The 18,453-nt window shown below is 36.2% G+C and overlaps 1 protein-coding gene across 1 annotated transcript; it reads left to right on the top strand.

Annotated features, from left to right (window-relative positions):
- Positions 1 to 10,640: 10,640 nt before the first annotated feature.
- Positions 10,641 to 15,917, top strand: LOC127860954 (uncharacterized). Its single transcript, XM_052399282.1, has 4 exons — positions 10,641 to 11,063; positions 11,588 to 11,657; positions 13,833 to 13,969; positions 14,567 to 15,917. Exons 1-4 carry the CDS (start codon positions 10,922 to 10,924, stop codon positions 15,646 to 15,648), a joined length of 1,431 nt encoding a protein of 476 aa, XP_052255242.1. The 5' UTR covers positions 10,641 to 10,921; the 3' UTR covers positions 15,649 to 15,917.
- Positions 15,918 to 18,453: the final 2,536 nt, after the last annotated feature.

Raw genomic sequence — 18,453 nt, forward strand, 5'->3', positions numbered from 1 at the left:
TTAATATTCTTATATGCACTCGCTATAGACGCATGGATCAATCTTTCAAACCTATAAGAATTGTTGTCAAAAATTCCAAGTGCACTCATTATTGATCTATCACAACTTATCATATAATATGTAAGTTAAAAAGAAATGCACTATAGAATATTGGTGGGTATGACAGTTTGCATGTGTTTTTATATCCTACTAGAATTTGACTTAAAGTAAACTTTTCTTTTCGCCGGAAACCTTTTTCTGTTGAACAATAATCTATATGGTCTACACATAAGCATCACATGACTTTTCTGGAATGTACTGTATTTAAAAAAGACAAAATGAAAACATATGGATTAAATCCAAAATTAAAATGATAAATGATGAGTCATAATATTAAAGGATTAGCTGACAAGGATGAAAACTATTGTGTATGAAAGAGAGTGTGTAGATAGATCGTATTTATTGCTTTAATCACTTAATTTAGGACATCTGTTGAATGAACTGTGTTCATCAAATTAAATAACATGACTCTTTCTTTTCGGAAGTTGCTTTTTATCAGAGTTTATTTCACCTTTATTTGCGTTCATGCCGTGACATATGTATCACAATTTTTTTTAACCGGTGACGGTAACAAAACATAGCAGATGAATACAACAGACCCTGCACTGTTACGTTTGGGTAGATAGGAATGTGAAATCGATACACGTTATTATTTATACGATAACTGTAAGCAGTTATGCAGTTGATTTTTTTATAAATAAAGGTTTAGTCTACAGTATATTGATTCTTACGTTTGTACTTTGTGGTATAACGTCAACATTTTCGTATTTGTTTGTTAAACAACATCAAAGTCTCTTGATTTTCTGACATTTTCTTTTAAGAATATCTCAATGTTCGGACTCGAACGAATAGTTATTTTTCAGTCTCCGAAATTTAAAGAGAGTATGCACGATTTCGTCAAATTTTTATGAATTTATATAAAATCTGTAAAACAAAACAACTTATAATACATATATTTCAATATAAATTAAAATAAAAGTTAAGAAAAACATGTGTCGAAAAATGCGAAATAAGCCAGATATTTCATTCTGAAATCGAAAATGTCTGTACAGTCGAATTCGCCAGCATGTATATCACGCATGTATGATGTGAATTTAAATTAAGGTTTACGGATAATTTTAATTTCCTGCAACGATATCTATTCATACGACACACGAAATCTAACTCCGACTCTAATTAAAAGACTAATGCTTCGGTTATTGTAGGAAAATATGTACGAAATTTCTTCGTAACAATCGGCTCGGGGCGTTTATTTGTCTTTGCTGCATTTTATTTGTCTTCAATTTATAATTTTTCTTGCCTATTTTGTGTTATTGTAACACATTTTTTTATCAATTTACTACAATTTAACACATATAAAAGTCGTGCATACTCTCTTTAGGAGTAATTACTGTATATATTTTCCAGTGAGATTTATCGAGGGTTTTCGTGCACCGATCTTATTTTTAAAACATCCAGTCAAATTACTGATAATAATAACGTAGTTGTATTACAATGTAGTGAAATAAAAAGCCAGCAATGTGAATTGCTTTAAATTAAAATTCAGCATGACTTAATTTGCACAATTGAAGCTTGTACCATAGTAATCATAATAAGGTGAACGAAACTACCATTGGTATATGAATATGTCAGATTTGTTTATATATATAGAAACTTAGACTTAGTTGGAGATTGTATTTAAAAGAGAGAACAGATACGTTTTAACTTTAAACTAGAGTAAAACCAGTAACATTACCAGTAAGAGAACTCCAAATAATCCAAGGAAGTATAGTTAAACATATCGATATCATGGTTACAAGGTTATTGAAAAAATCAAACAGGAAGTTTCTGTGCCTGTTTATTCATCAGCAATGCCTGATACGATACTCGACAATATAAATAAACCAGCGACCAATAAAGACGACTAGTGTGATGTCACGCATGAGAGATTTTATAAATTGTACCGAGTCTGCATAGAGATGCGCTGTTCGGTATTCGGTATTCGGTCTTTTGCCACTACCTGAGCGTAGAGTGTTCTCCCTTTCCAAAAGTACATGTTAACAAGATACAATAAGAATTCGATTTCGGACGATTCCCTGAGAAATTATGGCTCCATGGTGAAAGTATCGGTTGATTAGTTTGGTTATTAAACTCGTGAATATATTCTTTATAAGCTCAGCTAGTGTCAAGGTGAGACTTTGAGCGAGTATTTGTTAAACAAGTGTTTTATTTCAATGCTAGTATGCCACGTGATGTCAGACTCCCGCGTAATTAGATATGTGTTTATTTTGCGCAATAATAGGCGCTGATCATTATTGACATTTAATGACAGTTACGTTTTAATATCTTATCTTACCGATCAATAGACTTGTGTGCTTGAATTAAGCTGTAGAGCTGTTTTAAGGATCAAATCTAGTCAATCGAGGATTGACCCACGTGGTTTATTCAAGGTTGATAATCCATAGAGATTTGTGACTTGGAATAAAAAGCAGTTACCTTTCTTTCATCGAGTAATTCATTGAACGCAAGAACAATATTCCAATAAGTATATTTTTACTGGCAATACAGCTTTTACCACCCTTTTACTACAACTGTTTAACCCTTCCAAGCCGCACAGCAAGCATTATAAACATTTACAAAGATGCTTGTTTCAATGATTTGAGTGCTCTCTATTTGCTATTCTTGGGAATCAGTTGCTATCAATGTGTACCATGATCTTGATTGTATGACTGAAGCTCATTACAATAATAGAACATGTGCATTTGGACTACGTCTATTTCTGATAATGTTCTGTTGCTCATTTGACAGAGACAAGTGTCTTTGTTTACATGTGAGTAATTCTGGTCTCTGTATTTTTACATCTTTTAATTATCTGATGGCATCGACGCCTTCGATTGAATAAAGTTTGAAGTAAAACTTTACAATAAAAAGACCTTTTGACTTCGCCATCAAGATGTCAGATGCAATCCAATGCAGCATGACCAGCAGTCCAGCGCATCGAGAAGACGATGCTACAGTTATTAACCCTGATGTAACTGTACATGCTATTGGCAATGGAGAAACTTTAAGAAAATAAAAAACTTTAACCGACAAAAGGAGTATGCACGATTTTTATATGTGTTAAATTTTCAGAAAAACTAATTAAACATAGAAGCGTCATACAGAACAGTTTAACTGAATATGCAACAGCTTAAACATACAATGAATCCTGCCAAAAGTTAAAATTACAGTTAATAGAACTGTTTGACCAATATGAAAAATACCATTATGAGTTTTACAATTTTCTTTCTCGACACGGTACATAACAGAGTGATTATGAAAGACAATCCATCAACATTTTTAGAAGAACGTTTAAAGAATGTGTTGGCTTCATTTGTAGAAATGGACAAGCAACTGAATAGTCATTCAATATCAGTTATGTCTTATAGAAGTGGCAAATCGGCGACGTCCAATGCTGAAAAACGATCCAAGGCAGAGGTCGCAAAGGTCAGCCTGGCCTTTGCCAAAAAAAAATGGAGCTGAAGAAAAAGCAACAAGAGATTGAAGCAGAACTAGACCTTATGGAGAAAGAAATAGAAGTAGAACTAGCAATGGCAGATTACAACGCGTTAAAAGCAGAACTTGAAGGTTAAGATGACAATGAACAAAACGAAAAGCAAAGGGTTGTGCAAATTAAACAAGAAAACACTAGTACTTTGAATCCAGTTACAATTAAACAAACAAACACTAGTATGTTGAACCAAGTGACAATAAGACAAAAACAGTTAGTGCTATGAACTTACTCACTGCACCTTTTGTCCCAAAATCCACAAATGTTCTCGAACTTTTGACAGCACGAGAAGTTTCCACCTTTTTAAAGATTTGTTTGCTAACAGACTTACAACGTTTGACGACAGGCCGGAATATTTCTCTGTGTGGCGTAAGACCTTCTGGTCAGTAATTGAAGAACTGAATCTGCGCCCTGATGAGGAACGCGACCTGCTTGTTAAATGGCTTGGATCAGAGTCAAAGAAATATGCTGCCAGCTGTGGAAGCTCTTCAGCCGGCAACCCATCAAGAGAGCTACACCGTATCTTGGAAAGACTTTTTGAGAGATATGGCTACCCGGAGATGATCGAGTCAATCCTGAGATCAAAACTGGGGAAGTTTACACGAATAAACAACAGAGACAACAAAAGATTGCATGATCTCTCCGATCTTTTGTCAGAAGTCGAGTCATGCATGGAGGATCCCAAATTCAAGACGTTGCTGGGATATTACAACTCATATTCTAGCGTCTCACAAATCGTTGCCAAATTGCCTACACACGTCAAAAGCAAATAGATGAACAGAGCCACGAAGTACAAAACGAACACAGTGTAACTTTTCCTTCATTGTTAAGACTTCTGTCAGTTTGGGAATGAGATAGGGACCATGTACAACGACCCTAGCTTCACATCCACACCCGCTCCTAGGTTCACAGTCGACAGTGGCGCTGCCTCCACAAAGGAAGTCCACGTCAGCAAACTGAGGTAAAGCATAATGGTGCAGATAAGACAGTTAGCCCATTTCACAAGATCCCGCACTCAGTGAACCACTGTAAAGCCTTCAAAAACAAAATAATGGCCGACAGAAGGAAGTTCCTGGGAGAAAACAACATATGCTATAAATGTTGTGACAGTGACGCACACATCTTCAGAGATTGTACAGATATTTTCCAGTGTAGCATATGTAGAAGTGGCCGCCATCCAGACGCCTTAAGCTCCGAGCATCGCCGTTTTGAAAAACGCCCACCATCCAATGGTCAAGGAGCTGCCAAGAACTATGGCAGGGAGGAAACAGAGCCAAATGGTAGATTGTCTGAAAAAAGCCAACCAACGGAACGGTAAATTCAAAATGTACCAAACGCTTGCGGCTCCGAGTTTCTTAGAAGATCTTCTGCAAAGATTGTTCTGCTTAAAGTGTTCCCGGATTATCATGTACAAAATGCACAGAGAATGTTTGCTCAAACGAGGCAGTAAACTACACTCTTGTTTCATGCACAGGAACCTATCAGACTCAAGGACGAACTGCAAAGGGGTTTACAGTTGACGCGATTGATAATACCTTCGCCTTATCACTACCAGGATTTTAGAATGCAGTGAAATTCCAAGCATTCGCTACAGCAGAGATCACCAAATTCTACAAGCATCTGGAAGACGTAACAATCTCAGAATTGGATAATGCTCCTAGGTCGATACGTTCCAGAAGCTCACCCCGTCTTTGACCAAAGGACCGGCCCAAGAAATTCCCTCTCTGAACAGAAGCTAGGTTTAGGCTGGGTGGTGATTGGTGACGTGTGAACGGAAGAGCACACAGTCCTGACCGAGTCAACGTTATGAGAACGAGAATTCTCGAAGACGGACGGCCGACCATTTTCCCCCAATGTAATTACAAATAAGATGTCAAGCGACATGATCAACCAATGTTGGATGAAGATGTATTTCTCACGACCGACCATGACAACAAACCATGTTATTCACAAGAGGACAAACAGTTTCTGACCCTAATGGACACAGAGTTCAGAAAGAATACAAATAGTCACAAGTCAGCAATATTGCCATTCAAATATCCACGTCCACGCTTGCCCAACAACAAACAACAGGCGCTGAAGAGAGCTCTTGAATAAGACGCCAGTCTAAAAAGAGACTTAAAAAAAAACATTTTCAAGAATTCATGGAAACTATATTTAAAAATGGACAAGCAGAAAAGGCGCTTCCTTTAAAGAAGAACAAGGAATGTTGGTATCTCCAAATTTTCGGGTTTTACCAACCAAAAAAGACGGATGAAATTAGAGCCGTCTTCGACTCTTCCGAAAAGCATGAAGGCACGTTCTACTCACTGGCCCAGATCTGACTAACGGACTAGTTGGGATCCTGATGAGATTTTGGCAGAACAATGTTGGTATTTCTTGTGACATCCAACAAATGTTCTATCAATTTCAGGTTGAACCAAAACACAGAAATTATCTTCGCTACTTTTGGTATAAACACAACAACATGGACAACAAGTTTATCGAATACCGCATGTGTGTTCATATCTTCGGCAACTCGCCTTCTCCTGCCGTCGCAACATATGGTCTCCGAAAGATTGCGCAGCTAGCAGTTTACTCCAACGTTGACAATTTCATCAACCGTGACTTTTATGACGACGACGGCCTAACATCTTTGTCGTACGATGACGAAGCTGTCCAACTGATGAAAAGACAACGAGATACCTTGTCCACAGAGGGTCAACTAAAACTTCACAAGATCTCCTCCCTGACATAAGGGTCTAAAGCGCATTTCCTAGAGACTGCTTTAAGTTCGATGTAACCCAACAGAATTAACCCCACGCCATGAGAGTTGTACTATCGACAGTCAACAGTCTATATGAGCCGCTAGGTTTCATTGTTCCAGTTACGTCTGGTGGGAAGCTGCTTCTTCGCGAAATATCAACTGAAGTACAAGACTGTGATGAGCCAATTCCGAGCAACTTGGAAGAAAAGTGGGAATCATAGCTGCGTTCGATACAAGGCTTAGCTGACGTGAAAATACCAAGGCCGTATTTTCCTCCAAGAAGCTACAAGCCTGAAGAAACGGGAGTTGCATGTGTTCTTGGACGCGTCAGAGTAAGCAATAGCAGCTGTCGCCTACATTAAAATCGCAGATGAAAATGGCCAGACATATGTTAGCTTCGTATGTGGCAAGTCCAAAGTAGCTCCAAAACACGGTCACACCAACCCCGCCTTGAGTTGGGTGCAGCTTTGCTAGCTGTAGAAGTTGCCGAGCTGGTATCAGAAGAGCTTTCGCTGGCTTCTAAAAGCATGCGGTTCTACACCGAAAGAAAAGTTGTTCTTGGGTACATTCAAAATAAAACCAGACGGTTTAATTTCTATGTAGAAAAACACAGTAAACCGTATTCTACAATTCACAAGTCCTGAATATTGGTTCTTTGTTTTGACCGACAAAACCCTAGCAGATCAAGCAATCCGCGCAGTTGCATCGGTTGATCTACCAAAAGGGTCTTGACAGGTGGCACTGTAAAGGAGATGTTTGAAGAAGGACACAACCAGACGTTCCCATTGATTAGCCCAAAAGAAGATTGTGAAGTAAGACAGGTAGAACAGACGCTGAAAACTGCGGTTTCCAGTCCCACACTGCTAGGAACATAGCGTTTTGACAGGTTTTCCGATTGGAAGAGACTTCTTGTTGCATTATCCCTTCTCACCCATCGAGCTAACACCTTCATGAATAAACCTTAGGTCAACAGAACATGTAAAGGTTGGCATATGTGTCAGCAGTACAAGACGGTAAAGACCCAGAAGCATGCCGCCAATTTTGTCATTCGTCAATACCAAGAAGAATCCTTTAGTGAGGAAATCAGATGCATAAAAGAAAACAAGATGCTACCAAAGGGTAGCAGTAAGGGTGTCACGTTTAAACGTTTAAACGGTCGCGTTTTGCTGAAAAAAGTTTACCAAAACAGTAAAGGTTTAAACGACAGTCAATATTAATATAATAAATATTGGGGTGCAAATAACGTAGCCGACTAGCCGTACGAAGTATATCGATGAAGAACTGCGAAATCCAGGTACTTGCGGTAATTCAGGATAGCGTGGATGAGGCTTTAAGCTTAGTCTACTAGGAGCGCCGCACAACGACATAATACACAAATAAATTGAACAAGCAAGAACGACATGTTTTGCTGTACTTAAATTATATTGTGTTGGCTCAAAGTTTAAAAAAATATAAAATATCAATTTTACAAATGAAATTAGAAGTAGTAGTAGTAGTAGTAGTAGTAGTAGTAGTAGTAGTAGTAGTAGTAGTAGTAGAAGTAGCAGTAGTAGTAGTAGTAGTAGTAGTAGTAGTAGTAGTAGTAGTAGTAGAAGTAGTAGTAGTAGTAGTAAATTAGTAGTAGAAGTAGTAGTAGAAGTATCAGTAGCAGTAGTAGTAGTAGTAGTAGTAGTAGTAGTAGTAGTAGTAGTAGTAGTAGTAGTAGTAGTAGTAGTAGTAGTAGTAGTAGTAGTAGTAGTAGTAGTAGTAGTAATAGTAGTAGTCGTTGTAGTAGTAGTAGTAGTAGTAGTAGTAGTAGTAGTAGTAGTAGTATCATGCACATCAGAATAATCAGATATACGCACGATCTTCATCAGATGGTCTAATAAAGATGTATAAATGTATAAGGATGAATAACTATGCGCTAGTCTTTGTCAAATGTGCACAAATGAGGCAGACACATGTATTAGTTCTGCTATCAACTCGAGAAAAATTCCGACCCTAGTCAGTATATGCATTTCTTGTTCTCATTTCCATTCAAGTTAAATCGAATTTAATTCATTATGCTAATTTTCTACGTATTCTAGTTATTTTGTGTTGATTTACTTAAAAAATGTATGCATTATTTTTCTTAGAAAGCATATCAAATATGTATATATTGAATAATGAATAAGAAAAGGTTCGAATAAAAACGAAAGGTAAACAGAACGAACATACTCTCTCTCCAGAAATGCCTGTGTTGCCGTTGCATGTTACAGTGAAAAGCAAAAACAATGTTCGGATAAAGTCAATTGTTCACATAGTTTGAAAAGATTTTAATCTGTTTACGTCGCTCTACGTCGGCAGTGCTGTTGTGAGGGATGCATTTGATATGAGATGGACGACGTTTTGGTCGCTTATTTAGGTAAAAAAAAATGTCAGCTCCTTATTAGACTCGACTAAGGAATAAGGAACTTGTTCCCTTTTTCTTATTAAGCAGCGATTTAAGAACTGGGCTACCTTTAAGTAAATTTTAATTATTATATAACCAACCTTGTTATGACGAGGATAAGTTCCCCATGTTTGATAAAATGTACACATAGTTACCGATCCAGCAGCAATAAATGTCAGTCAATAAACAGCTATTCCACGTGTGTGTGAAATGGCGACCATAGCAAAAGACCAGCTTTCACTCTTTTTCATAATTAGAACCGTATGAATATATCAGTGTGACTTGTAACAACCTGCCCTACTTATAATATTATTTATAAAATTCATTTCCATCTTATTAATACGATATTTTATATTAATTTTTGCATTTTATAGTTTGTTTATTTTACGAAACGTATTATAAAAGTATGTGTTTGAAATTGATATTGATTAAAGTTTCATTCATCAAATACAAACATAATTCATTTACAACTGTATCAGCCGGATGGATTTATTATTTGCAGGGTCAAACAGTAAGAGATTGCCAAATCAACAAAGAACAAAACAATGAAGCAGATTATAAACACAATTTCAGATGAGGGTAATATGAAATTATTTTAATGTTAGAATAATACGCTTTGGGAAAACTTGAGACGCTTTGGATTTTTTTAATAAGAATGTTAACACGTATACGTTTCTCTGTTTAAAATATTTGTTACGCATACGAATATTCCCTTCTTAGATAATTATAATTTAAATAAATTGGTAGACATAAAATATAAAAATAAACGTATGATATTTATTGATGTAATTTTTCCGCGAAATATGTTTGCTCCCGTATGGACCAACAAAGACATATCTAGTTGAAAAACTGCAGTAAGTAAGCAAACTCATTGATAATAAGTGTTTGAATACACTAATATCAATTATTTCAGGTTTAACGTAATGTTTATTTACAGTTGGGTGTTAAGTTATTAATTCTGGACTAAATGTATAATTTTGTTATACCTTTTCAAAATTTTAACATCCTCGATGCTTGGATTTACAGTTCTAGCTTTATTTTTTATGTTTAAGGTAGTGTTGTATAATAAATTGTAGATTGTGCTGCTTTGTATAGGAATTGTATACATGTATATAAGGTGCTGGTCGTTTTCACAGAAACTACAGACAATTTAAATGTCTTGCAAAATACGATATGACTGCCTCGTCTTCAATAACAGTACATTTAATCAATTTAAACAACAACAGTAATGCCAATTATAAATTGCTAACCTTTTGCTATGCAAATCCTTAAAATGTGACAGATTTCCGTTTGAATTTATTGTTGACTGGGGAAGCATTTTGTACTTTAGTTTATTACAGTAATTTAACGTGTAGTTACATAAAAAGTTTCCGTTGTTACTTTTATAATGTCGTATCATTTAACACGACATAATGGCTGAGACAGTGGGCATTTATGCTGAGTCAACTACAAACTGTCCGATGTTCACCAGCTCGAGACTAGATTCAATGAACGGTATTAACAACTAATTAAGAAAAAACGAGACCACAACAACGAATGAACACGTGTATCTATCAAAATTGTCAATGTTTATCACATAAATAAATGTGCATGCAAATAGCAGATTTTAACATTGAAATTCTGATGTATTTAGAAATAAAGTATTAAATCATAAATACACATGTCATAGTTTAAGAAAAAATCTGTATTAAATAAGTAGATTAATTAATTTAAGGTAGAATTTGCAACGTTTGCTATAAGTTTATAAAATATTAGAATGTTACTAATATTTATGTGTATCGTACTTGTTTATTATGTACATGGCTTTCAACTGTACTTAATGATAACGATTTAATCACTCACAAGCTGCTGCGTTTAATCAATATACAACAACTAGAACATCACATTTGTGTTATCAGTTATATATGAAAAACGTAGAGATTAAACAATCAGCAACACACTCGTTATATAGACACGTGTGTCAAAAGTTTGATTTAATAAAAATATTTTGTGAAACAGCAAACAATAGATCATGGGCAATGAGCTTAAATCATTTAATGTTTTACAAACGTGCTTTAAATCTGAAGAAGTTAAATAGAAATTGAAACATGAAAGTTGGATTTTAGACGTAATTATCGTTTTAAATACGTGTATTTTATTGTTCTTGATCTGTGCTTGATAAAGATTAGATAAAGTCAAAAACTAAAATCCGGAAACAATGGAGATTTCTCGGCTTTTGACCCTGAAACTGTTGTGCCTCTTTATTGGATGTCTCGCTAAATTCACCACTGGATCCTTGTTTGTGTTTAACGTCTACCAGAACGCCATTAAAGACACGTTCAACTACACACAACAGGAAGGTTGGGCTTTATTAATTGAGTCGCGTTCTGAGAAAACTGGGATTAATATATGTGCGTAAAGTAGTTTCAATGAGGTCCCTCCTTACCGAAAATAAAGTTCAGGCGGAAAGTGTCGTCCCTGATTAGCATGTGCGGACTGCACAGGCGTATCTGGTTTGACGCTTTACGCTCATGCATTATGCCCAGTTTTCTCAGAAAAAGGCTCAATTGTTCAATGTATAATTATTATATGATTTTATAACATATGGGTATTAATTTGTGTATTTATCGCGTATGCATGTGTATATATATAATGTGTACGTTGCTTTAAACAAAATCGGAATATAAGCCTAACTTTTGGCAACGTTTAATTTGGTAACGTTTTCTAGCTGCTATATACGTATATAAATTAAATTCTAATTATTAATGCATTTGAGATGGCGGTTGCATTGAAAGAGATATTGAAATAAATTCACTCTTTCCGAATCCGCATGCACTTCAACATGTTTAAACATGCCTATAATGTGAATCTCATATCATTTCAGTTGAGCTAATGTCTTCCATGTTGAACATGGGGCTAGGCATTGGGTTCCTGCCTGGAATGTTCTTTGACAGGTAACACATTGTCTGGTGTTGCTTGTTTCCTTTAGAGAAGTTGTATAATTTACTTCTTGGAATACAAACAAATCAATATCATCAGCATAGTTGCAAACGAATCTATGTAAAATATATGCAATACCATTTCCTAGTCATAATCTATTTCAATACATTATAGTGTTGTGTATTTTTCTTTTGTCTATTACCTGCTTTAGTCAAAACAGTTATGTACGGTGGCATAGAGGTGACATTCACTCCTCTTTTTTTAAATTGCACTCCTCTTTTTTTCTATCTCGTGGCCACGAGTTAGCTAAGTCGGGATCTCGCGATAGCTATGTCGTGGCCACGAGATAGAAACAAGAGGAGTGCAAAACTAAATAAAAGTGGAGTGCAATTAAAAAAGAGCAGTGCAGTTAATAAAGGAAGGGTGCATTAAACAAAAGAGGAGAGAATTTCGAGATCTCGAGATCCCGACTTAGCTAACTCGTGGCCACGAGTTAGTCAGCCAATTAAATACTATCTTGTTCCCTCAAATTAATCAGCCAATGAAATCGTCCCAAAAGCAAGGCTCTGATATAACATAACATACTACTATTAATACTACTATTACTACTACGACTACTGTTGTTGTTGTTGTTGCTGCATGCTTCTACTACTACTACTACTACTACTACTACTACTACTACTACTACTACTACTACTACTACTACTACTACTACTACTACTACTACTACTACTACTACTGCTACTACTACTACTACCACTACTAATACTACTACTACTACTACTACTACTACTTATACTACTACTACAACTACTACTACTACTACTACTACTACTACTACTACTACTACTACTACGACTACTTCTACTACTACTACTACTACTTCTACTACTACTACTACTACTTCTACTACTACTACTACAACTACTACTACTACAACTACTACGACTACCACTTCGACGACGAAGACAACGGACGACGACGGACGACCAACGGACGACCGACCGACGGACGATGGGCGACGCCCAAAGGACGACCGAGGGACGACTGATGGACGACCAACGGACGACAGATGTTTGGATGAGGGACGACCGACTGACGACCGACGGACGACGCCGGATGGACGACCGACGGACCACGACCGGAGGACGACCGACGGACGGACGACCGGAGGACGACCGAAGGACGACCGACAGACCACGACCGGAGGACGGACGATGGACGACCGACTTACAACCGGACGACGACCGACGGACGACGACGACTACGAATAATACTACGACGACGACGATGACTACTACTGCTACTACTACTACTACTACTACTACTTCTTCTACTACTACTACTACTACTTCTACTATTACTACTACTACTAGCAACAGCAGCAGTAGCAGTAGCAGAAGTAGTAGTAGTAATAGTAGGAGGAGGAGGAGGAGCAGTAACAGCAGTAGCTAAAGTAGTAATAGTAGTAGTAGTAGTGGTAGTAGTAGTAGTAGTAGTAGTAGTAGTAGTAGTAGTAGTAGTAGTAGTAGTAGTAGTAGTAGTAGTAGTAGTAGTAGTAGTAGTAGTAGTAGTAGTAGTAGTAGAAGTAGTAGTAGTACAGAATATTTACACATGTTACGCAAAATTTGATTGGTTGACTAACTCGGGATCTCGAGAAATTCTACCCTCTTTTGTTTAATGCACTCTGCCTTTATTTACTGCACCGCTCTTGTTTTTATTTAGTTTTGCACTCCTCTTGTTTCTATCTCGTGGTCACGACATAGCTAAATCGTGGCCACGAGATAGAAAAAAAAGAGGAGAGCAATTTAAAAAAAGAGAAGTGAATGTCACCTCTATGCCATTGTAGTTATGTGTATAAATGTGAATATTTCAAAGCTCCAAGAAAATATGACGACTCGTGAAATATTTTACAATCGGTCTGCTAAATGTAGCCTTAGTGGATGGTTCTTGATCATCTGCGACGCTTTCACTTTTTAAAACATGTACACCACTATAATTCTTGAACTCATAAATTATGTTTAAGAAAAGAAGTTGAAAGAACAATAATACATCCGCTACATCAGTTTGCTCCTAAAAACATCATATAAAATCCAATGTTATATCAATTCTTAGCATAATTTGCCAGATATATAATTGAGTCTTTAAAGACAGTGATTGAAATAGAAACAGGTGATGTTCTAATGTAGGTTTGGGCCTCAGCTGACGTCATTCGTTGGGCTTCTGGTGTCCGTGTCCGCATATATGCTGATATGGAGCACCACCCGTTACGTCCATTTCTACTCCTCCAATGCTTGGTTGATGGCAATATATTTCTTCATCTGTGGTAGGCGTAAGCGTTATTCTTTTGTTAGCTAGTTTTGTCTCCGTTTGAAAAACTATTCCAGTTATCACGGTGTATCAGCGGTCATGTTAACCTAATCAAAGTTTTGTCAGGGAAAACATAGCCGATTTAAGCGGTAAGCTAGTTATTATTTCCCAACTTAAATCAGAAGAATCGAGAGAAAACCCGTTGATATAACTTCATTTCAAATCCTCATCTTCATGATCTCTGAATTTTCAGTCCCAATTATATAATTTTAAGATATAATACATGAACGTAGTTAGGAGAATATATTGGTAAATATGTGATTGAGAGTTTATTGGTTTAGCTGCAAATATGTAAGTATACAAAAAGAATAAAAATAAAAACTATTCACCTCTGCTAGAGATCCTCCAAGGCAGTTAATTAATGTCTGTACACACGTGTATTACATTAACAAAATGCACCGTCTGATTGTTAAAAAAATAAATTGACATAATTACATTGTTTTGTTGTTAAAACCCGCATTATGCAAATAACCTGTTTCTACTGTATCAGCTGAGGTATCCAGCATGTAGAGGTGAATTCATTTTACTGTATCTAGTGTTTTTTTACTTTCAGGGCTTGGTTCTGTGTTTACCTATATGGTTGCCCTGAACACCAACGTGATAAATTTCAATCCGAAATACAGCGGAATGATCGTCGGAATCCTGAACGCTTTCTTCGCTGGTTCTCCTTCAATCTACGCTACCATATACTACAACGTTTTCACTCATGGCGATTCCACCGTCACTTCTAACCAGGACTACCCCGGTTTCATGCTGATGTTCGCCATATCGTTCGCGGTTGTGGACATTCTGTGCATCATTTTCATGAAGTTATACCCGGACGAAAACCCGCTGTTTGAAAGGTTCGATCAAGAGTCATCAAACGATGTTGTTGGTGTCGAAGAGCACACCACAATCGACCCTCACCACGAGGTATTCAACTTTAAGAATGGTACCAGTATTAACAGCAACGTATCGCCACCATCACCAGCTGTAAATCCATTAGCAGAGAGAGAAATGTCTCTGACGGAAATTCTAATGACCTTTGACTATCAGATTTTAATTTGGATGATAGGCTTTGCTTCTGCAATCGGGCTAGTTTATGCCAACAATATCACGGTGATCAGTAAGTCTGTTAAATTGGACCACCATGACAATGTTTTAACGATCATTATTCCGATAACTAATGCCGTTGTAAGCGCTGCCGTTGGAATATTTTCCGATTACTTCAAAGACAGATTACCAAGAACGTGGATTCTAATTGCTTGCTGTGTTTTCTTCACATTATCACAAGTCTTAGTTTTCATTTTTGCAGACGTTTACGGGATTTTAATATTGTCATTAATTCTTCTTGGAATCGGCATAGCCATTTTATGGACGATAACACCAACCGTCGTCAAGGAGAATTTTTACGTTGGTAATCTAGGACGAAACTGGGGTATCGCCATTTTACTGGCGGCGCTAATAGGCTTTGGTATCCAAGAGGCCTTTGGTGCCATCTACGACCATAAAGCTACCGGGACTGTTGACCAGAAGGTGTGCTATGGGATGCAATGCGTCCGAGGTGGCACTGCGGTGGTGATTACTTGTGGGGGTATTTCCATAGCATTGGGACTAATAATGCAGTTGAAACAAAGATGCTGTAAAAGAAATTGACTACCATACATATGTTGCCAATTGGGATTACGCACATACTAAATTATTATTAAGATAAATGAATACGTCGAGAGATTAAAGACCAATAGCTTCATAATCAATGATGCAATTTGCATACAACTATTTAACGTTAAAAACGTTAATTATCAAGTTCACTAAACTGTCGTGAATTATCAAGTTTACAAAACTTTTCGGTTTATTTATTTAGGCATTAAACAAAGCTAATTATTTAAATTTATTTTATGCTTTCCGGTGGTTTATAGAGAAATATCAGTGAATTAAAACTGATAATTTCACTGTTTCAAACAATGAAAATTATCAGTGAAAATTATCGATAATTTTCATTGTTTATGTTAAATGACGTCATTTTTTAGACGAAATGACGTCATTTTCCAAGCGAAATTCTTTAGTTAAACCCTTTAACAATGTATATAAACTGTGAAAAAAAAGCATAAAATAAAAAGAAAATTTGTTGGGTTCGGTGGATTATCGATTTTAATTCACTCGTGATCATATAAAATATATATTTTCACTCGTGGCTGCGCCACTCGTGAAAATATTATTTTCTATGATCACTCGTGAATTAAAAACGATAATCCACCGAATCCAACAAATATCCTCTATGTACTTAACTTTATTGCGTCTTTTTTCTTTCCAAAAAGTTTTAAGATTTTTTTTGTTATCTATTTTCTCGTTTTTCTTGCATTGTTTTCGTGACTAAAACGTCCATCAATAAGACTTATAGTGCAAACGTTGTGTTTTTTTCAGAAGGCTTTTACGGTAACTGGATTGTATGTGGCGATCTAGTATAATTACATTTTTAGATTATATGAAATTATCAGGTTTTTTTACTATGAATAAAAAAAGTATTGTTACATTCAATTTTAAGTTTTTGCGAATTGTATTGTTAATTTTAGTTGTTTCTATTGCATGATCGATGTACATACATTTTACCCCAGTGTATATACATGAAGACTATATATATATATAGAGTCGTTTAATTCATTTTCAATCATTTGATACTACATTTCATTATAATGTTTAAAATAACAGAAATGCGAATTGTCATGAAAAGAATACTTCGAAAATAATTTATTGACGATGCTGCTTCAGCATCGTCTAAGTTATCATACCATGGAAAAATTCTTCACAATGGCGAGCTATGTAAAAGACCGAGCCAGTCCGATTGAGATAATGTCGATTTTCTAATCGGCATATCTCGGTGATTAGCATTGGTAACATTCTCCAGCAGAGTTGTCGTTCATGCCTCAACATAGGGTACGACTAAAATGCGTATATGACTCATATCGGCGGATATCACTGAAAAGTGCGGATAATGGCTTTTTAAATGTATTTTCCTTTATTTTGTTATATGAAAATCGTTCTGTGACAAAAATACACGTTGCTAATGTGTAATGTTACGATCGAATGAATTTATAGCGTTTTTCATTGGCATTTTAATTTCAGTAACTCCAAATTAATATCCGCGAATATGAACGACCAGTCAGACCACCGCTTTTATTAAATTGCTATATTTTGAGGCAGTCTTAACATATTTATCACATATTGTGAATTTTTAATTCAACAGTAATTTGTTCATAACAAAACTGCAAAAAAAAACGCATAAATATTAGCTATATTCGTTCATATTAGCACTTTTCGTTCATATCCGCGAATATGAGTCATAAACGCATTTTAGACGGACCGCTCAAGGTCATACAACAATGGCCGCGCCCATGAGAGAATCTTCACACTCGTGTCAAAACTTTCTTACATCAAAAATCGGCTTGTTTGGCTATTTAGAAACTGTCATTTAGGATATATGAGTTATTTATTAACTAAATTTCCGCTAATGTCAACAATGGATTGAATTCGAAGGATACATTCGATGTGAATGCAGGACTTTCTGGATCTTGACAGCTTGACATGGCAAAACTGGTATTTTAAGTTATCAATTTAAGTCACATTTTGCTTTGTAAATTGTATTCCAGCATTTTGCGACTTATTGAATGACTATGATACCCGATATCAACATATCACATGGGATTTGCAGATCACCAAGCTGTCCTGAAAACATTGATTATAAAGTCTTTATACTCATATTACGGGTTTGTATTATTTCTTCTTTCTAATTTAGTATTAAATATCATTTTTAAGTCAAATGAACTGTGTCAGTAAAAGAGACATTAAGGCGATTGTGGCCAGTTTGGATCCAGATCAGCCTGCTGTCGCTTAAAAGCTGTTTGCTTAAAAGCGGTTTTCTGACAATAACAAATAGTTTAATTGGATACTGATTAGACTGCCCTTTCCCTGTGACTTGGCTCAAATAATAGTATTGTCATTAATCAAATGATTTTATTTCGACCATTAATCAAGTGTTTTTTTCTGGTCCTTCAGGATTAATGACTCCAGCACTTTCTTGTTGAGAATCGAATACTGCGTAAGGCGATGCTGGGGGCGTGAGAGATGTTGCACCTACCATTATCTCTCATGAACTGACTCAATAATACCGAGTCGGCAATATTTGACTTAATTTTTGGTTTGGTTGCTCTGACGAGGGATCAAAAAATTTCAGAATCTTGCTAAAAGCCTAGTGGTAGAGTGTCGTCTTTGATTGCAGGAGGTTTTGCTGCGGGTTTGATCCCCAGAAGCGACATTGAAAACTAGCCAACTTTGTTATCTAAAAGGCTGCTAAACCTGCTATACTCAGATAATGTGAATTTTTTCTCACATGATGGTCATTAGTTATATTATATAAAAACTTACAGCAGTAGGTAACAATAGGACAATAATTAATGAACGCAT

The sequence above is a fragment of the Dreissena polymorpha genome, chromosome 15, assembly GCF_020536995.1.
Source record: "Dreissena polymorpha isolate Duluth1 chromosome 15, UMN_Dpol_1.0, whole genome shotgun sequence".
Taxonomy (NCBI): Eukaryota; Metazoa; Mollusca; class Bivalvia; order Myida; family Dreissenidae; genus Dreissena; species Dreissena polymorpha.